Below are 23,068 nucleotides of genomic sequence, written 5' to 3' on the forward strand. Positions count from 1 at the left end.
CTTGGGGGAAAGGAATAACACTTTCATCCATTATACAAAAAATAAAAATGATTTTTGGATCCCCTTTATGTAAATATTTTTTTTCTAAACAATGTTTTACTAAGCATTAAACATTATTTTGAGGGACAAAAAAGAGGATTTATTGATGATGATAATACACTATTACACATTTAGGCTTATCTAAATCTTATGTTCATAGATATGAGTTATACGTTTTATCTATGCTTTAATTGACCAAATTATGTTTCTTTTACTTAAGACTTGTGCATGAAAAGTAAAAAAAAGTTATCTTTTTTTACATATTACATAAATTGCAATATTGTGTTTCAAATAGGAACAGTTCTTTATTTTTTTCTTTTAGTTTTACCTAACTTAATGCCTATATCTACAGATAAAGTTGACTAAATACAAAAGGCATATCTGTGGGACAGCCATAACATAGCCATAGACTGCTCCATCTATATAGATGAGTGAACTTTTATGTATGTATGTATGTATGTATATATGTATAATTATATTTATATACCACTACTAATATATGCAGCTTTGCACATTTTTACATTATAGAAAAGTATAAACAGAGAGGACAAACATTAAAAAAATAAAAATAAGATTAAGTACCATGTAGAAAGAAAAGAGAAAAAAGGTCCTTGTCCCATAGAGCTTACAATATACAGGGTAGGGACCTTGTAGATTGGGCCAAATAACCTGTGCCTGACTTGAATCAACTATTCATCCTTATGTTGCTGATACACCTGGGAGAGGTTGATCTTATGATGATCAGCAACAATCGATTAGTTTATTTTTTGAAGTATTATATACAATAACGAATTTATACAGCACATTGTGTCAACATAGGAGAGGTTTATTAAGAATACATAATTCATTTTAATTTATTTATGGTAAAGAATCACATGATTTGATACAATTTTATGAATTCACGGAAGGGTAATTAATTGGTGTAATGATGATTAATTGATTTTGAGGCTAATTACTTGGTTTAACAATTGATTGAGTGAAACCCCTTTTTTAAAAATAGATAGCTTAATTCAAAATAACTGGGGAATACAAGGTAATCTTTTTTCTTCTTATTCTTGAGATTTTACACTTACTGACTTTGTCAGACCCTTGCTCAATTAAGTTACATTTCAGTTAGATCTACTTCCAATTTACAAAATAACTAAATATGTGCTATTGTTCATCACTGTAATGAATGTATGAAGGTATAAAATACATTTTTTTCATGAAACTAGTGATGGCAAAATATTCAATGCATAAAAATGTTTAGAAAAGCTAGAAATACAATCACTTGGATTACTTGTATCACAGCAGTAGGTAACCAATCCATTTACCCTTATATGTCTAACTGTGGGTTTCTTCTGGAATATTTGTATACAATCCTGTAAAATAATTAGACATGAAAATCAGATGAAATTAAACCATTGTTTAATTACAGTGGTCCCCAACCAGTGGATCAGGAGCAACATATTGCTCCAAGTGGCCTCAGAGCAGGTGCTTATTTTTAAATTCCTGGCTTGGAGGCAAGTGCTGGTTGCATAAAAACCAGATGTACTGCCAAACAGAGCCTCCTGTAGGCTGTCAGTCCACAAAGGGGCTAACAGCCAATTAAAGCTCTATTTTGCACCCCGAGGAAAATGTTTTATGCTTGTGTTTCTTCCAGGCCTGGATTTGTGGAAAGGCCACAAAGGACCTAGCCTAGGGCAGCAGAATTTTTGGGGCGGCATACCGTCCAGTTGCATTCAAATCCAAACAGGGAAGGGGATGTGGATGGGGAGGAAAGATGCGGACAGGGAATGGCGACACGGATGGGGAAGGGGATGCAGGGAGACATGGCCCAGGAGGGGGGCAAATGTGGACTGAGCCTAGGGGCGCTCGGTTTGTAAATCTGGGTCTGGTTGCTCCTCAACTCTGTTTACATTTGAATGTGGCTCACAAGTAAAAAAAGATTGGGGACCTCTGAGTTAGTATAATGAAAAAGGCTATGCTGAAAACAAAAGGTGTTAAGGAAAAGTGAAATTCACTAACATTCACTTTAAATTCACATACAAGGTTTGCATACCGAGCTCAATCTGTGAGCACCTCAATTTGAAAGGTTACCGGTGACATACATTGGGGCTCATTTACTAAAATACAATTTGTCAAAATGACAGTTCGTAGCGAATTTGCCAATTTACCAAAAGGTGAAGATAATAATTCACTAGTCAAAAACCTCAGCGCTAGAGAACTTTCACACCATTTCACCAGCAAATTTTCGATGGTCAAAATTCTCTAGCAAAAATCCGGAAATTTATCGTTACACTTTTCGCCAAAGTGTACTTCGCCAGGTTCAGGCTGGTGAACTCCCATTATAAAGATAGAGCAGCCACTTTTAAATCTCAAGCAACATTATATTATATATGTTGCTACTATTGTATAGGGAAAAATATTGGCAAATTTTTGCAGAGAATTTTGCGCCAGGAGAAAATTTTTGGCACGTTTTGGTTGTATAAAAACCAGATGTACTGCCAAACAGAGCCCCCTGTCTGACAGTCCACATGGGGCTACCATATGGCCAATCACAGGATTTACTTAGCACCACTCAGGAACATTTTTCATGCTTGCATTGCTCCCCAACTCTTTTTACATCTGAATGTTGCTCACGGGTAAAAAAAAATGCTTGGGGACCCCCGCTTTACTCCAAATTAGATCCAACAGTGATCAATTGCAAAATCTAGGCATTTCAGCTCACTGACAAATGATCAGATATGTGGCTGAATTTCTTCACAAGCAAAGTAGGTTAAATTGATCTAAATATATTTCACAGTGAGACCCTATGCAAAGCAGTTGTCTATTGATTGCACTGATGGCAAATTTGGGTACAGTCAGTGGTTGACCAAATAGCACGGCTGATAGAATGAGATCCAAAAAGATTTAGATATACCAGTGGGATCATTTAGGACCAAACACTAAACAATTGTTGTGTTTGAAAACTACCTAAATTATATTGTTATAAACTGGGCCTTAAATGCAATAATACCAACATCTTTCTAGCTATTTTCATTTCAATTATTTTTTTTCTGCCATGTATTTCAAAGGCAATATAAAGACATTCAGTGAATTCAAAGCTAGACAATGATGGCAAATATTTCACAGATCCAAACATAACTATTTTTTTTTTTTAAAAAAAAAAGATGCTTACCATTTTGATAACTGTGAGTTTTTTCTAAGTCTGCATAGTTGCTCTGCTTCAATGGATATGTTGGGCAAAGTTTGGACTCCTCAACTGCTATTTTAGTGAGGCATGTTTCTCTTTCACGAATACTTTTGAGGCAGCATGCTTTCTACAAGATGTTTTCCATTAAAGTACAAATATGAGCAAAGAGAACACCTGACTGCAAAAAGACATGCAATGTTGATTTTGCTAATTTAACCTTTACATTTGGAATATATTATATAAGTGACACTTTAATTATAAATATTTTTTTCATTTTTATAACATTTATAAAGAAAAATGCACACTGAAAGCTATTGACAACAATGTAATGAATCGTTTCACTGTCAAGCATCATAGAGTTACCACAGGATCAGGAGTAAGTTTAAATTGCGTGAAATCTCAAAACAGCAGAAACAATAGAGCAAGGGCAGTTAAGGCCTTGTAATAAAATAGCAATCAATTAATTATACTAGATACAAGGGATGCACCTAATGCAGGATTCGGTTCGGTATTCGGCCAGGATTCAACCTTTTTCAGCAAGATTCGTCTAGGCATATGCAAATTAGGGGCGGGAGGGAAAATGCGTGACTTTTTGTCACAAAACAAGGAAGTAAAAAATGTTTTCCCCTTCCCACCCTTAGTTTGCATATCAAAATTAGGATTCCGTTCGGTATTCGGCCGACTTTCATGCAAAGGATTTGAGTGTTGGGCAAATCCAAAATAGTGGATTCGGTGCATTCCTGCTAGATACACAAATTGCCATATTTAGTTATTTAAATAGCACAAGTTTATGAAGACATAGAGCTACTATACTTTATTTACATTAGTCCTGGCCCCATTAGTCCTGGCCCAAGTGGAGTTTACAGTCTAAGGTTCCTATTACATACAAAATAGGGGGGTTGTGGGTGCACTCCATGGCTAAGTTAAAATGTGTTTAAATACAATGGAAGTACTACTGATTGGGCCAATTGATCAATGCATTACATACACAAAAATTTATCAGGAGCCAATAAAGCTGTCTCTAAATTTTGGAACATGGGAGGAAACCAGAAAACCTGGAGGAAACCTATGCAAATGTCGGGAGAACATACAAACTCTCAAAATTAGTACCCCACCACTGCAAGGCAGATATGCTAACCACTGCAACACTGTGAATATTCCAATGACTATAGATAAATATAAACATTGCACAGCAATAACCATGGTGTGCTCGAAAGTATAGAGAGTCCAAACAAAAAAGCAATTGATTGGCAATAAACACAGAGGGAGAAACATAGAAGTCACACTTCACAAGGAAGAAAGAAATTAATTAGTGGGGAGGGTGTTTGTGGGTCATTTACACTGAAACTGAAGAATAAAGGGTGAATGGAAAATTACACTGAAGTGGAGGACCTGAAGGGAATTAAAATCTCAGTGGTATTTAACAGAACAGTAAAAATGAGAAAACAAAGAAATGTAAACATGTCAGAAAATAATATAATTAGGGCATGAAAGAATTTACACGGAAGGTTGATGGTGAGCTGAAGGGAAATGACATCAAGGTGATTTAGAATGGAAGGGAAGTTTGCACTAGTGGAGGAAAAGTAAACTGAGGAGATAGAACATTTACACTAAAATAAGTGCAAATGGAAAAAATGTAGTACTAAGAAGGTGGGAAGGTGAACAGGAAAATTAAACTGAAAACTGGGAAACCATATGACAAATTACATATGGGAAGGAGAAATGGGAAATACATTACAATAGGGAAAGATGAAAAGAGATGGACATAGAAGAAAAACAATGGAAAAAAGGTTATTAAGAAGAAAATACAGAAAGATAAAAAGGGTGATATTCTGCATACCGTATATACTCGAGTATAAGCGACCCGAGTATAAGCCGAGGTACCTAATTTTACCTACGAAAACTGGGAAAACTTATTGACTTGAGTATAAGCCTCAACACAACTACAGCCCTGTCTCCCAGCAGCGCACATTCCACCAAAGCGACCCCCCAGCGATCAACCGGACTTCTTTGCTAAGTTGATTGTGACAGAGAATTGCCAAAAGGATTACTGTGTGCATTGTCCCACTGTCCCACTACCATGTGCAGAGGGTGCTGTTTGATATTGCCTTCACTGTTAATCTTTCGTATAACCAACAGAGAGCTCTGTGTGATATTTCCATCACTGTTAATCCTTCATATAACCAACAGAGGGCGCTGTGTGATATTGCAGTCACTGTTATTCTTTCATATAACCAACAGAGGGCTGTGTGATATTGCAGTCACTGTTATTCTTTCATATAACCAACAGAGGGCACTGTGTGATATTGCAGTCACTGTTAATCTTTCATATAACCAACAGAGGGCGCACTGTTATTCTTTCATATAACCAACAGATGGTGCTGTGTGATATTGCAGTCACTGTTATTCTTTCATATAACCAACAGATGGCGCTCTGTGATATTGCAGTCACTGTTATTCTTTCAAATAACCAACAGAGGGTGCACTGTTATTCTTTCATATAACCAACAGAGGGTGCTGTGTGATATTGCAGTCACTGTTAATCTTTCATATAACCAACAGAGGGCGCACTGTTATTCTTTCATATAACCAACAGAGGGCGCTGTGTGATATTGCAGTCTCTCCCCAAGTGAACTGTTGGTTTAGGAATGATTAAAAGTGACTGCAATCTCAGCTACTGCCCACTGACTCGAGTATAAGCCGAGGTAGACTTTTTCAGCACATTTTGGATGCTGAAAAACTCGGCTTATACTCGAGTATATCCGGTACTATGAATTAGATGATGTGTATTTTGGCCGTTCTTATTTTCAAAACTTTCTGTGATTATTCCCTGTGGTTCAAGTAACTTTCTTATAGCAAATCACATGACTTCCAGTGTTAAGTTTGTATGTCTTAGGTATTGTTGAGCTAAAAACTCTATTCCAGATACTGTAGGGAAAGGATTTATTTGGTTAGTAAATTATGTGCAAAAAAAGATGCAGCTGGTACTTTTGGGGGTAGGGGAGACACGCAGATATACAATTTACACACCCTTCAATCCCCTGAAATTGAGCTCGGACAAAATGAAAAGGGAGCTATAGTCTTACTGCCTGGTCAAAGCAGGAGTTAGATACAAGACTCTCTTGGATCTGAGTGCCTTGCAACAAATGCACCAGCTTAGGCGAGTGTGATGAAAGCCACAATATATAGATGAGCACAAATAGGTGCATGTACTTTGCGCATGGCATTACAATATTTTTTTGAATCACCTGTGTCTCGAAGCATTCGAAAATCAATGATTCAGGCATACAGCACTGTGATTCCAGTGCCATATAATTTTTGTCAAATTCAATAGCCTTTTCAAGTGGATCATTTGGCTTCATCTTGGCATAAAAAAAAAAACTAAAGCCCTTTGAAAATATGAAGAGTGAAAAAACAAATAGGTTATCATCAAGTAATTATAAATAAAACAGAGCAATGTATAACTTAAAAATAAATGTCCCTGGTGGGATTTATAATGCTTTTTTCCAGAACTAAAGCCATAGAAGAACTGTACCTATTGACATCATTTAATATCATATCCTTTCTCTAGAATGATTTTGCATAAAACATATATAGTGCAGTGGCAAATTGTTGTGATGTATCCTCCTCTTGCTGTTTACTAGGACTCCTGCAGAATGTGACAAGTTTTCATTATTTTAAGTCAAACTACAATGAAACCTTAACTTTACATCCCCTGATTTTAAGTTTTTCGTCATTCTACACCAACTTTTGTGGTCCCACCCATATACTATATACAGTATACATATATATATATAATACATTTCATGATTTTACATTTTTCCGGACCAACAGAAATCCCTCCTTTTGCCATTTTATACCCCTCCATTAGTATCTTTTAATGCTGAAATATAAGCAGTTAGTTACAAAACAATCTGTTTTACCGTAGACCATTTCCCCAGTATTTGTTCATAAGACACATGGTTCTCTAGCCACATTTTAGTTTTCATATTCTCAGGAAACATTTTTCTGCAAATACAAACAGTGCAGTTTTGTGAAGTTGTATTTGCTTACAGAAAATAACACCTTTCTGAAAGCCAAGAAGGAAGCAGCTTTATGAAATACGCAGGACTGTTTAAACAACACACTAGTCTAACAGGAAGAAATTAATACTCTAAACAAGAGCCTATAGGGCAGATAAATGTTTGCTTTTGCTTTTCAAACAAAGGGTGACAGATTTTAAAATTGATATACAAATATGTATGCTAATGAGGATCTGCAATGAAGGCCAAGCCTACTTTTCAGACCAGTCCTTAACTACACACACTCCAGGTCACAACCACATATTGTTGTGCTCTTTATAAATAGTTCCCTATATACATATATATATATATATACATGTCATGTACTTGGTGAACTGTACCATGCAAATTGTCAAGTGCCATGTAGCCAAAGGGCCAATCTGACTGGCAAATCAGGAAACTGCATCTGAACTGGACAAGTGGTGTCAATTTCAAATAGCTGGGAAAACCACTTTGGGTCCCTGATTTGCTAGTTTGCGATATTGTTCAAAATTGCTTGCTTGCAAATAAAGTATATCTCTGGGATTCCCAGGGTCTTTTGCCCGAAGGGAACTGCAAATGGGGACAAATTGACCTGTGCACAGTGGCCCCAAAACAGGACTAGTACTTGATGCATTAATGCACAATAAGGTACCTTAAAGGAGAAGGAAAGCTGCAAAGTATATTGATTATTTGTACTTATATAAACTATGCATTATAAACTCACTGTTAAAAGTCTTTTGGTTTTAAATCCAAAAAAGTTGCAGGTTTCGTCGACAAATCCAAAAAAAATAAAAAAAAACCTAACCAAAAAAATCTGATTTTGTCACGATTTTATCGAGTCTTTTCCCGCACAAGAAATTTTCGTGAAAAAAATTGATAAATGGGGGGGGAAGTCATGGCGATTTGATCGGAGTGGTTATCAGAAAATTTGAGAAAATTTCGGATTCTGATAAATAACCCTCTTAGTATGCACAATAAGGTACCTTAAAGGAGAAGGAAAGCTACAGAGACATTTTATTGCCAATAGATTAGCTGAAATAGTGCAAGCTAGAATGCTATATTTATTCTGTAGAATGTTTTTCCATACCTGAGTAAAAAGCTCTAGATATCTCTCTTTGTTTAGGATAGCAGCTGTCACATTAGCTTGTTGTGACGTCACTTTCTGCCTGAGTCTCTTACTGGGCTCAGATTACAGCAGAGAAGGGATGGGGGGAGTGGAGCAAACTGAGCATGCTCACGCCCGGGGCAAGAGGTTTAAGCTGAAGGCAGGAAGTCTGTTACACAAGTCCATGTGTACACAATAGAAGGGAAAAAATGCTGTGTTTCTTTTGACAGAGGACTCAGCATTACTTGACAGAGGAGCAGCATTACTTTGAGGGTTTACTGGTATATTTAGGTGAACATTTCTGATAAGGCTTACTTAGTTTTAACCTTTCCTTCTCCTTTAAGGCACCTAAAAAAAAGGTAAATTGTAAAAATCACTAAAATTTAGCCAACAGCACCTTCTCTGAAAAATCATAGACTTTGGCTTACTGTTAAAAAAGAACTTTCATGTGCTAGAAATTATTAAAAGTGTTGTGTAATCTTAGAATAAATTATTTATCCTTAAAACAGTCATGGGATGATGCTCAATCTTGCTTCTTTGAGCTTGCCTTTAATGCAAGAAATGTAGCTATTATAAAGTTTATTGAACTTTACTGTACAAGTTCTGAGAGTACTCTTTACTCCGTCTGTGTAAGCTCCTAAACATATGCCTGTTGACAAAGAAGGCTGTACTGGGAAACTGTAAAGACAGTATTCATAAAGGTAGGCTAGGAATGTGTTTGCTCTGAAGATAATCAAACTCCTTAGAAAATAGAAAGCTAAGTATATTGATTATTTGTACTTATATATTATTCTGCCAAATACAGTTTTAAACTATGCATTACAAACTCACATTCATATGCTAATTTATTTTTCATTATTTTACATTTCCTTTCATTAAAAATTTAAATGCTAAAATGCATATGAGTGAGGCTCCATGCATGAAAACTTGTGACTAGGAAGTGACTCAAACTGACTGCCCAAAGGCCCCATGCATTTCTTTGTGTAAGATCATTATATGCATATTATATGACCCCAAACATTTGGTGTGTCACATCCACATTTAGGGGGTTATTTATTAAAGACCGATTTGTTCTGGTTGGACTTTTATAAAGAAAACCACAAAAAAAAAAACTTGAATTTTTTTGAGATTTATTAAACCCTGATGGTGTTAAAAGTCCAAATAAAAAACTACTCCAACTCAGACCTGCCGAGTTCATGTAGAAGTCAATGGCAGTTGTCCCATTGACATTTTTGGTTTTAAATCCAAAAAAGTTGCAGGTTTCATCGACAAATCCAAAAAAAATGTACGATTCAGATTTTGTCACGATTTTATCGCGTCTTTTCCCGCACAAGAAATTTCCGTGAAAAAAATATTGATAAATGGGGGGGGGGAGTCTGTGCGATTTGCAAGTGCATTTGCATCAAAGTAAATGCAAACGTTGCCCGTATTTACACCATTTTTTAAAATTACTAACATGCATGCATGCATCTAACCTGCCTCTCCTGCACAGAAGACTTTTGGCAAAAGGATTACTGTACATGCATGAGTGCATCCCATTTGGTACCACATAAATGCGCAGTTGCGATTGTTTTGATGCAGTGAGACAGAGTGTGGTGCATTACGGGTAAAAAAAAGTGATTTCTGTCTATAACTGCACTCTGGACTTGAGGTTGTTAATGGCTTCTATGGTCTTCATATAAACTTCAACTGGTGTGGCCATTTTGCATTCTTTTGAATGGGAACAGTGACATGCAGGATGGGAATTTTTACATAGCACTTCACCCTGAAAGCACATTGGCAGTGATTAAGGCCATGTATGCCATAAACCTCACAGTGCCAGCAACCATATACTACAAACATATATAATCACTTAATTCAGTGACAAAGCATGATGATTTGTTTTCTGATTGTTCACAACATTCCATGTAAACGTGCAGAAATGAATGAAAAAACATTAGTAGCAAGTGAGGGTGTGAATTTTGTCTGTCATTTAGCAAATCCATGGAGGTAACTGTAGAAAAAGATACTACCTTCATGTGTTCTTTTTTTACCTATGAATCTGCCTAAAGTAATTAGAGGTGAATGTAAAACAGTTTTTGTCCCAAGCTTCTTAATGGTAGTTCGTAGTGTAAAGGAGACCATACACCATAAGATCCACTCGTTTGGCAAGATCTTCCCTGATATGCCCACCAACTGCAATATAAGGTTTATCTGAATATTCGGTTCTCTGGCCGAACAATTACAACTAAGAGAATGGGCGCCAATGGCATGAGGTCCTCGATCGCCAAAAAAAAAAATCAAACCTCCCTGATATCTTTGCCAGATATACATCGGTGAGACCAGCCAGAGGCCCCCATACACTGGCAGATAGGCTGCCAAAGTAGTCTAAAGGACTGATATCGGCAGCTTTAAACTGCCCTTGTATGGCCACCTTAACCTTTGCCTAAGCAGTCAATTTCTCACTGGCAGCTTTGTTACCTCCCAATAACATTAACAGAAGGAGACACAGCCTAGTAGTCCAGGAGATATGACATGAAGTCACTGGGATTGCATGACATGGATAGTCAGCAAAGGCACTAACCTAGAGGGGCAACCATTTTGGAGAAAGGGGGGTGCAATTTCAGAAAAGTTAAATGAGACTTAGTGCCACTCACCTTCACAAAATGTAAAGCTATTTATGAAGCCCAGCTATTCATGCAACACTGATATTAGCTGAGACTTTGTGAGTTACAGCATTAGTGGTTATTAGCAGTCAAAAAGTGTTTAAAAAACTGTTTCAACAACAGATGTATTTACCATACACTACAATTTACTGGAGTTTATTATGAAAACTCCATGCAAAGTCAATAACACATGGAGCCTATAAAAAAAAAAGAAAAGGTCATTAACCCTTTAAATGCCAGCAGAATTTCACATTTTGGTTACGCAAAATGCCAGACGTTTATGAAACTCTCACTTTAGGGGCATTTTCTGAGGGAAAATCTATAGTGTACCTAGGAAAACTATATACCGTATATACCCGAGTATAAGCCGAGTTTTTCAGCATCCAAAATGTGCTGAAAAACTCTACCTCGGCTTATACTCGGGTCAGCGGTACCTGACCCAAGTAGCTGAGATTTCAGTCACTTTTAATCATTCCTATACCAACAGTACACTTGGGGAGAGACTGCAATATCCCACAATGCCCTCTGTTGGTTATATGAAAGAATAACAGTGCGCCCTCTGTTGGTTATATGAAAGAATAACAGTGACTGCAATATCACACAGCGCCATCTGTTGGTTATATGAAAGAATAACAGTAACTGCAATATCACACAGCGCCATCTGTTGGTTGTATGAAAGAATAACAGTGCGCCCTCTGTTGGTTATATGAAAGAATTACAGTGACTGCAATATCACACAGCGCCCTCTGTTGGTTATATGAAAGAATAACAGTGACTGCAATATCACACAGCGCCATCTGTTGGTTATATGGAAGAATAACAGTGACTGCAATATCACACAGTGCCCTCTGTTGGTTATATGAAAGATTAACAGTGACTGCAATATCACACAGCGCCCTCTGTTGGTTATATGAAAGAATAACAGTGACTGCAATATCACTCAGCACCCTCTGTTGGTTATATGAAAGATTAACAGTGATGGCAATATCAAACAGCACCCTCTGCACATGGTTGTGGGACAGTGGGACAATGCACACAGTAATCTGTTTGGCAATTCTCTGTCACCATCAACTTTGCAAAGAAGTTCGGTTGATGGGGGGGTCGCTTTGGCAGAATGTGCGCTGCTGGGAGACAGGGCTGTAGTTGTGTCTAGGCTTATACTAGAGTCAATAAGTTTTCCCAGTTTTCGTAGGTAAAATTAGGTACCTCGGCTTATACTCGGGTCGGCTTATACTCGAGTATATACGGTAATTGTTTTTTCAGGAGAAACTTAAATTTGCCTGAGTTTTCATGTATTTCCACCTCTGCAAAAAGATTTATAGCATTAAATTCCAAAAATGAAAAATTCTTATTTTTCACAATATATGAATTTATACCAGAAGAATATTTCATTTTATGCATGAAAATCCAACTGGTCTGGAAAGCCTCATGTCTCTCTAACGTGCCAATACCAGATATGTATAGTTTTGGGTGATTTAGGACTTCTGTACAGCAAAAACTCCCGGCAGTATATTACCGAATTTTGAAAGCACTAAGGCAGAAAACAGCATACTTTAGATTACAAGGCCAAAAAAATTCTGGAACAGTAGGTTTACTCCCTGAAAACCATATATTTTTGAAAAGTACTCATTCTGTTACCCAAAATGGGTAACTATGTCTCTCTACTTTTAACTACCAAACATCAAAGCTTGTCTAAATGTAGGGGTTTTTATAAAAATGTATCAAAATTCTGATTCTGGTAAAGATTACATTCTCCTAGTGTGCAACTTCAGGTGCAAGTCATCATATTTTTTACCCAAAATGCAGCATTTTGCTCATAATTGGACAAATGAATGGAATCCATTAATCAAATACATAAATTAACTACAGCAAAAGTTGTGATACTGTAACTGTGGTGCACTTAATTAATGAGCCCTATTGATTTGTGTCAGCTGGAGCTGGCAGATGATATCATGCACTGATTTTGGCCAGTAATCATGTTTTCTCCACTGGCAATTTTTAGCATTAGGTTCTGGATGGGTTCTGCAAACATAGTAAGTTAGGTTAAAAAAAGACACACGTCCATCAAGTTCATCCTTTTAACTTTTTTTAACCTGCCTAACTGCCAGTTGGTCCAGAGGAAGGCAACAAAATCTGAAGCCCCTCCAATTTGTCTCAGAAACATGCCATACTGTAGTATGAATTTGTGCATTCTTAGCCAGCTCAATATCTGCCATTGATCAGCATGTAGCCTTCGTAACTTTATCTTTGAAATATGGTCTTTGAAATATTTCTAATAAATGAAAACCACCAGTGTCCTCCAAATGGAATGTTTGCCATGCTCTGCTGCTGCTTTCTAAGTCAACAACACACACAGAGATCACAAAGTACACATTTTGACAAATCAAAAATAATTAGACAGCTACTGTATGTCTCAAAACATGGAGTTCACAACACCTTATCTCTCACATCATATACCATTTTTATTATTGCTGACACTTTGGCCGATGAAAAAAAAGACTATTATTCTTGCATTTTATGTTCACAATAACAAGGTACAGACTCACCAAAACACCCCTTACAAAATGCTCTAAAGAGTATAGAGAGGACCAGGTGTGCCCTCAATCATGCAGGGCTCCTCAGCTGCAGCATAAAAAATATCTGGAAGAAAAATATAGTGGCACACCGCCTCTTGGAGTAAAAAATACAATTTATTAGACATTAAAAAATTATGCAGAGCCTATGATTAAGGGGTGTTCTCGAAACACGTTAGGTGTCTTATGCATTCAAGCTACTTAATTTTTTAATGTCTAATAAATAGTATTTTTTACTCCAAGAGGCGTGTGCCACTCTATTTTTCTTCTAAATATTCTGAATTTTATGTGCCAAACCAACAAAACTGCACAATTAGAAGTTAATAAATAAAAATAATTGCACAGCGAGATCAGTGGTCAAAATTTGTGAATGACAGCTTACGGGCAAAACCAAGTAATCAGCAGCAACGTGGAACTGATAATGCAGTAGAAAACACAGTACAGCATTGGAGGCAAGTTTTGGTGCATATACACTTCTCAAATTGCATGTTCTGTGTTTCCATGTGTCTGTATTGTGAGTGTGCAAAAGCCCCCACCCCAAAAACTGTGTGTGTTAGTGTTAATGTATTTTTGTGTTTGTGTGTTATTTATGATGCTGAAAGACAACAGGTTGAAAAGAAGGGCAGCTACATGTGCATGGGTTTATATGGTTTCCTATAGGTACATACAGTATAGCATACATATCATTTTTGCCACAATTCAAATTTTTTGGGCACAAAAACTCTAAACTTTGGTATTTATTAAACACAAAAAAACCTGAAAAACGTGATTGTAAAACTTTGGCATCTCATAGCTTACGAGTTCATGCAGATGAACAATCATCTATAAATGGATGAATGTTCATGACAATGGAAGTTGTCCTAAGCAATATTCAAGCAATTACTTTAATTCAAGGTTTTTAGAGCTTGTAAATTCACAAAATTCAAGTTTATAAACCTACAAATCAGAGTTTTTCAAGTTTATAAAACCACAATTGTCATTGAATTCAATTAAAAAATCCAAATATAAAAAGTAAGAATAAAAAAAAGTTTTGAACAATGCGCTAAAAAATATAAATACCTATGTTGGTCTTCTAGTGGAAAAAAAATATCAAAAACTTCTAAACTGCAACGTCATCCAAGTGTGCTCAGGACTGCACGACAGAATGCCGGCAACCATTACTGATTGACTTCTGTAAGTCCGGAATATTGGCGCTGTGGAGACATTTCTATAGGTGTTTTTAAGCTGTTTAACATGTGAGTGTAATTTTTAACAAACATTGTGTTATTAAAAGGGTTTTACACTATTTTGAGTACATCTTTTAGAGCTACTGGTGGATTAACATTGGAGAAAGAAAAAATATATCAAGGCTTACAGATTTTTAAACGTTTGTAAGAACCCAATCTCAAACTCTAGAAGGTGCCACTTTTCCAAAAGATTGGTTAAAGGGTATTTACAGCAACAGGGCAGCCATCAGGGGGGGACAGGGGGGAAAGTTGTAGGGGGCCCCGAAGGTAAGGGGGGCCCGGCCACGCCACACTTACTTGATTAGCTGGGCCCCCCATCTTTCTGAGAGCTGCTGACTTTGGGAAGGCATGGACGTTTAAGGGGCCCTGGCCACCAATTTTCTCATAATGTGGGGGTGGGGTCCTAGCCACCAATATTTTTTAATGGGGGGGCCCTGGCCACAAATGTTTTTTTATGGGGGGCCCTGACCACCAATATCTTTTTATTTTTTATTAACATGTGGGAACCCTAGCCAGCAATATTTTTTTTGTTTTTTAACTGTGTGGTGGGGGGCAGACCTGTAGGGGTGGGGAGGGCGGACCTGTAGATGGGGCTTGCGGTGGGTGCAGCCCAGGGGGCCCAGGAAATTTTGTCATATGGGGCCCTGCAATTTCTGATGGTGGTCCTGTACAGTAACCCCAAAATGTGAAGGAAAAAGAGCACTTCCCCTAATAACTGTGAATTCACATAAAGGTGTGTCATAGAGCCTTGGAATTACTACACTATATTAGGCAATTTGTTATGTGTTGTCTATCCTCAAGCTGTTAGCTGTTTAGCGCTGGTTCATCTTTAAAAACTGTTGTAGCTGAAATATCCGAGGGAGAATGGAATCTGGGATCGGCTTAGGAAGTGAACTGCAGAGACATAGAGATAAGTAAAGGGTTGTCACCTTTTCAATTCTATGAATCCAGTCAGGGGCAGGGCGGATAAAGTTGGGTATGGGCCAGTGACATCAGGGCTGGGCTGGTGATGTCGGGGGAGGGGCTGGTGAGATGCCTCCTTTCGTGTATTTGGGTTGACTTCAGCTCTGCTGTGTGAGAGTGAGCACAGGCTAATCACATTCATCTATCTATAAACCTGATCATTTGACATCTGCTGTAGGAAAGATTTTGGAGGGGTAATACCAATTAAGATATTGGAATACATTTGAGATCACAGTACTGTGAGTTTTGTGAAATTATATATTTAAGACTAGACCCAAGGGTTGCAGTAAATGTGACATGATTATATTTTGCTAGAGCTTTTCATATAGTATCTTGCAGATATTGATCAGGTCAAGTGCTTCTAGGGTTGCAACTTGAACAGTATTTAAGGTTCCATCTGGTGGAAATAGAACTAAATAACAATGCCCTACTTGAGGGTCTGACAGTTATTGACCTGAAATGCCTGACTGCAAGATGCAGTTGCAAGATCCAGGTAATTTCCATTGCAAGCATTTGCCATCTGAGTTAGAAAAATGTAAATGGTAATTTGCCCCATGTCTGCAATGAGATTCAAAATAGGCCCTGATATTTTCAGCACCCTGTGGCCCAAAAAAACAGTCCACTGGCTCAAAATACGTGTACGTTTATGGCATCTTTCAGACTGTTCTGGTATGTTATTACCCTCAAAAAATTAAAGTTGGTTTCTTGTTCGACCTGTTTCTTATTTGTAGAATGAAGTTGGTTTCTCATTCAGTCAGTGAATAAGTAACTAATGTTTTTAAGAATGAAAAGACTTTGGGCCACAGATTAAAAAGTTTATAGACAGGGTTACCCTACATAAACTACAGCCTGGCCCAAAATGGTTTTGGGCATGAAAAGTGGCACCAAAGTGGCATTAGTTTTTTATTTGGTCTGGTGAATAAGTACCTGATGCTTTAAAGGGTTAAATTAATTTAGGCCACAGATTTTAAAGTATATATGCACAAAAAGGAATACCCCACATAAAATCCATCTCGTTCTAGCCTGGCTAGACTTTTGGCCGACTATTTCAAAGTATCTATGCTAAGGGAGGGATGCCGCATAAAATCAATTTTGTTCCAGCATGGGCAGGAAAAGTTGGCTCAAAAATAGCATCATTGCAATTCTGCTTTGTTGAATCAGTTACAGGGATGCAGAAGGGGTAAATTACTTTAGGCCAACGATTTCACTTTCCAGCCTGGCCCAAAGCATTCTGGGCAGGAAAAGCCTAGTCTAAAAACAGAATGTTTACCATTTTGGAGTACTGCAGCATGAATTTTTCTACTGGGCAGGAAAATGGCATCAAACTGGGCATCATTGCAATTCTGCCTTTTTGAATATTTTTTTTAAAAAAATTCTATGGTGCCTCTAAGATAATTTCTCTGCATGTATTGACTATCAGACAATATCAATGGGTGACTATGACTAGCATTTGTTGGACATAACTTTTGCACAATTGCTTTCACAGACATAATTTTTATTAAAAAAAAAGATTTTTATTCTTTTACTACTTTATTTAATCTGAATGGTTAGTGGCAGGTCGGAAGATTGGGACGTTTATTTGTCCGACACAAGGGTGAAATCAGTATGTCTTTAGAAACAGGTTGAATAAGAAACCAATTTAAGCTGGCCATAAACGCAAAGATCCGATTTTCGGACCATGTGTGGAGAGTCCTGACATTTTTCGTCGTTTGGTCAATCACCCAGGTTTCTGTCGGCTGCCGATAATTTCTCTGCATGTATTGCCGATAGGACGATTTTCAGCGGAGATGTCACCAGCTTTGTCGGACATAACTTTCGTACGATTGCTGTCAGGGGCAGAACATCGGCTGATCTGTTCTTTTACTACTTTATTTGATGGGAATCGTTAGTGGCAGGTTCGGGAGATGGGGAAGTCCGATCGTTCGAGGATTCAAACGATCGGAACTTTGTTTCTATGGCCAGCTTTAAGCTCACTCTTGTCAAGTGCGTTACACCGACCTGAAATAGAAACATTTTACTACACTATTTTTACAGTGATGACGATTTGCTTTACATTCCCTAGTAAATTCGGGAACCCCGTTCTCAAGCACTCAAGGTGACATTACAAAATCACAGTCTATTCCTTAACAGTGCAACAATCTGCGCATCATTTCGCCGCCTAAGGGCGCATCTACTAAATTATATTCTGTATCTAGTTTTTCTTCATACACCCTGGGCAGAACTGTATAGTTTCTAATTGCGAGACAATGCGGCCTAGACCAATATAAGAAGTAATGCAGAATTAGATCTCATCACACAGTTCCTGCACTTCCAGTCTGTCGTCTCCTCATTTGACCCCTATAGAGCACGCGTGCTGAGCTCTAGACTGTTCCCAGCTAGGAGGCGGAGTACACAATCTGACCCCAGCCAGCGCGAGAGCTACAAGTATTGCGGAAGGCGGGGCTTGGAGCTGCTTAAACGCATTTCGTAGGACATTTGACTAAGGGGAACGAAGAAACAATATTAGCGTCTTCCGGGGGGGAAAGCACGCGCGGACACCGGAAGGTGGCCGTCAGTCTGTGGCAGGTCGAAAAGACCTAAAAGCAAAGCAGTGTAAATATCTGAAGCATATTGATACAAAAACTTTATAAAGTTGGTCACTGTTGCATGACAAGAGAAATGGCCGCTTTTGCTAAACGTAATGAAATTGAAACGAGTCTGGGGAATGCGGGTTTATTAAAACGATTAGCTTACTAAGCACCTTCTGTTCACACAGGTGGTAGGCTAAAGCAATGCGCGTACCCGAACTCATATCCAATACTCTTCCTTCCTGCAGATTGGGTTCGCCGACGTCATCGTATTATCGCGAGATCTGGGGTTCGGCTGCTTCTGGTTGTACTACCCAGCGCAGTGAGCAAGAGGAGGGGGAGGCGGCGGCATAGAAGTCATGATGATGATGATGGAACCTCCGTTACCGGCAGCACCACAGGAACAACAGCAGTCACCGCCTAGTGGGAATGAGGAGGGTGAAGGAGACTTAGAAAAGCCCAAAGAGACCAATGGAAATCCCGTCCCCGCCAGCGAAGCTCCTAATGAGCTCAGCAAGTCTGCCCGAGGCCTGGCCAGAATGTGCGACCTGCTGCTGAAGAAGAAGCAACAGCGGAGACAGCAAGGAGCTGGGGCTTCTCCTGTCTCACCCACTGGGGTTGGACCTCCTGGGAGGAACTGGCGACAAAAAAGGAGTAGGAGTAGCCGCACAGCCAGCAGCAGCGATACGGAGAAGAGCAGCGAGAGTAGCAGCAGTAGCCAAGAGGAGGAAGAAGTGTCCGAGGTGGGAAACCCTGGGGAGGGAGGGAATTGAGATTAATATGGAAGGGATGGTTCCAGGCCCGGACTGAGAATTAAAAAAGGCCCTGGCATTTCAGGTACACAGAGGCCCAATCAGCCCACATAGAGGCCCAAACAGCTCCCACCAGCCCACTAAATAATGACTTTCTATGAGACCTTATAGCAGCCCCTCTGGCATTTGCCAGAACCCACAGATTGCCAGTCCGGGCCTGGATGGTTCTGTCACGTGGTAGTACCACTGCCCACCTTCTCAACCTTTAACTTATTATTGTGAGTATATTGTTTTGAAGCCTAACTATCCCTGTTTCAGAATGTGTATGTATTACACAACATCACGTTTGATTGACCTTCGGTTCTCAAACTGTTGAAAGTTACTCTGCCCTACTTGCGCTTAGCGACTCCTGGAACCTATAGTACAACCACAGCTGTGTGCAGGTTGTCAGACCTCACATGATTGACAAATCTTTCCAGGAAGTCGACCTCGTTTGTGAATATAATGTCATTCTGCAGGTTTCCACTGTGTAAGAACTAACGATGACATAGGGATTTAGTCAGGCTATAATATCACTCCAATATTTATATCCATTAATAAGTAACATTATTGTGGGGGGAGTTGCAGTTGCAATGTTCCCTGTTTGATGCGTCTTCCCACCCACTTCTGTGACAGCTCATCAATAAAGGCCAAGCTGCTAATCTTCTTGTTAAATCATCTCGGCTCTAATACTCATGCAGCCTATCATGGGTCAACTATTGTTCAAGCTATTCATCTACAAATCTGATCCCTCTTGTTTGCAATCAAAAGGATAATGATCTTTTAAACATACTTTCTTTAAAAAAAAGTGGTGTTGGTTGAGTTTGACACAATTTTTCTGTGTGCCACAACTTTGTTGAATCTCGTAGCTCAGTGGTAATATGCATCTTTTTCTCAGCGATTGGTTTAGCAGGGGTACTGTCTCCGGTAAACCATATTTACACCGATGCCCAATTTTTATTAGATTTAATGTCTTATTTGTTTGTCAGATTACATGTCCAAGGCATAAACTGCACTAAAATGATGCATCTGTAGAGCTCCTCAGTAGACTGAGCCTTGTATCTGGCGCACATGCCACTAATTGGACAGGCCTGTTTATTTCAGCCAAGTTTTGACAGCCCCCAAGTGATCGCTATATACCAGGCATGTCCAAAGTCAGGCCCACGGGCCAATTGCGGCTCGTTTTCAAATTCACATCGGCCCTCAGCCTCCATCAGGAAATTAATAATATTGTGGCCAGCCATCATAGTGAGATTAGAAATCGCATAGCCGAAGCAGGAATATTTGGTGTTAAGTGTAAGCAATAGACACATACAGGCACGTAGTGATGTGCCTCTCACACATACTTCTTTAGGGATGAAGGTGTCAATAGACGTTCTGACGTACTACACCTTCAGCACACAGGCAGCAGTATAGACCAAGTGGCAGATCATTTCACTAATGTGCCCAAATATTAGTGATACCGCTACCGCTAGTGCTTCAAAGAATGGTCGGCCCCCACACATTTTAACCTCACCAAATTTGGCCCTTGTTGCAAAAAGTTTGGACACCCCCTGCTATATACTGTTACATAATTGTGTTTTCATTATAACCTTTGAAAAAAAAACCCTGAAACATTTTTTTGGTCTGGTTTGATCAATAGAAAACAAAAATACTTTTTGTTATATTATTTGTCTATGCTTGGAAAGCATTACTATTTTGCTTTCTCTTAAAGCAATACATTTTATCGGCTGGTTCTCAGCATGCTCACAAGTCACATTTCTTTTTCTTTTCAGTCTGGTTATTGTTTTTGTTGATTGATTGAAAAGAATAATACAAAATACATCAGGAATGCTTAACCTGCATTTTTATATTCTGAACTTCAGTTCCCAATATCCTTTGGCAGCCAATAGTTGTCAGAATGTTAGATTTTTAAAATTTACAGTTGCATACAATGTTTGGAAATAATTTAGACTACTGTGACTGGAAAATGTTTACCACAGTACATGAATACATATGTTTAATTTGGTTAATAGTACTTGACCTTAAAAATATTCTCTTATTGGTAAAGTAGCCAATACATTCATATAAATGTAGATGTTTGGGTTTTTAGATACAAATTGAAAACCAATATTTTAGTTATCACAATCTGTCTTGTGGCTTAATGGGGTTGTGTGGTTTTGTTGGGGAGAGGGTTGGCAGTTGCCATCTTGGGCTGCTTGATGTCCTTTTCCAATTGATAGAATTAATGGGCCATGTGATCCAGGGCTCATCAATGTTTTTTTGATTCATTAATTAAAGTCTTAACGCCCTCCTTCAACCTTGCTACAATATTATGATCTCAAAGTCAATATGAAAGCACCAATAAGAATTTCAGTACAACCAAAATATATTTTAATCCAAGCTTGACAGAAGATTGCCTGTTAATATAAAATCAGAAATTATAATGTGATGGAAATATTCTAATGACCATGCAAATCAGAGATCAAAAACATCAATAACATCCATACATATATATTTCCAGTGGGATTTTTATAGCAAATGTGTTAAGTGACTTAATTTGTCTTAAAGGGGTGGGTCACTTACAGTTTTTTAAAAATAAGGACATAGTCTTTATAATAATTGTAGTTTTTATAATGATAATTTTAGTTTGGTTTAATTAAAAAACATCTGTCTATGGAGTCAAGATTGAGTTTATTGTCATTTCATCCATATACGTTTGTACAGTACACAGTGAAATGAAACAACGTTCCTCTAGGACCATGGTGCTACACAACACAACATAGATGTACCGGACAACAGACAAAAAGTGCAAGTGCAAAAATATGCAACTCCTGCAAGACAGGTCAGCAAAGTGCAGGGACAGGACAAGCCTTTCAAGGCATCTTGAGAAAGGTTCTAAACTCCGAACCGAAACGTTGATGCAATGCATGTCTAATGATTTTCCAATAAAAAATCTTCATATTAACAACGGTGTGCGTGTAACCCTTGGACCTTTATAGATAGATATAGATATAGATATAGATAGATATATATAGATATATATAGATATATAGATATAGATAGATATATATATATATATATATATATATATATATATATATAGATATATATATCTAGATATAGATATATATATATAGATAGATATATAGATATATATAGATATATATAGATAGATAGATATAGATATAGATAGATATAGATAGATAGATATATAGATATATAGATATATAGATATGTGTGTGTCTGTATACACACACAGACACACGTACGTATGGGGTTTTCCGGATAACGGATCATCATTAAATAAATCCAATAGGCTAGTTTTGAGTCCAATAAGGATCAATTATATCTTGGATCAAGTACAATGTACTGTTTTATTATAACAGAGAAAAAGGAAACCATTTTTGAAAATGTGGATTATTCAATTATAATGAAGTCTATGGGAGACTGCCTTTCCGTAATTTGCTTCTTTCTGGATTACGGGTTTCCAGATACTGGATCCCATGGTATATAATATATATATATATATATATATATATATATATATATACATATATATATACAATTTGTTGCAAAGACCCGCACACCAATGTTCATTTCATCAAAACAGTGATTTTATTCAGTACATTAATCTGACGTTTCAGCCCACATTTGGGCCTTTTTCAAGGATGAAAAAGGTGATATACAGTACCTATTAGAAGTTGATACTTGGGGAAAAAAAGAGACTTGTAGATTTTTAGAGAAATGGTAGTGATGTGCGGGGCAGGTCTATATAAGAACCCCGGAAGCGCTATTCTGTATAAGGACCCCGGAAGTGCGGGCTGGAGCATGGCGGGTTAGGGTCAGGTGCGGGTCAGGAAAACCCTGACCCGCACATCACTAGCACTCAGTACTTGTCACCAGCAGTTTGTTGCTGCTACAGATAATGCTGAAAACTGTTTCTGTTAAAATAATCAAAA

The 23,068-nt window shown here is 38.0% G+C and overlaps 1 protein-coding gene across 5 annotated transcripts in view; it reads left to right on the forward strand.

Moving 5' to 3' along the window:
• The first annotated feature begins 18,201 nt into the window (after nucleotides 1-18,201).
• LOC108704484 (ankyrin repeat domain-containing protein 17) overlaps nucleotides 18,202-23,068 on the forward strand; it is a 91,361-nt gene continuing 86,494 nt past the window's right edge. For all 5 annotated transcript variants that reach the window (XM_041579703.1, XM_041579704.1, XM_041579707.1 and 2 more), the window contains exons 1-2: nucleotides 18,202-18,361; nucleotides 18,585-19,079. In XM_041579703.1, the coding sequence (XP_041435637.1) occupies nucleotides 18,696-19,079 (384 nt within the window). In that variant the 5' untranslated portion in view covers nucleotides 18,202-18,361; nucleotides 18,585-18,695. The remainder of the gene's footprint in view (nucleotides 18,362-18,584; nucleotides 19,080-23,068) is intronic.

Source organism: Xenopus laevis, chromosome 1S (assembly GCF_017654675.1).
Source record: "Xenopus laevis strain J_2021 chromosome 1S, Xenopus_laevis_v10.1, whole genome shotgun sequence".
Classification (NCBI taxonomy): Eukaryota; Metazoa; Chordata; class Amphibia; order Anura; family Pipidae; genus Xenopus; species Xenopus laevis.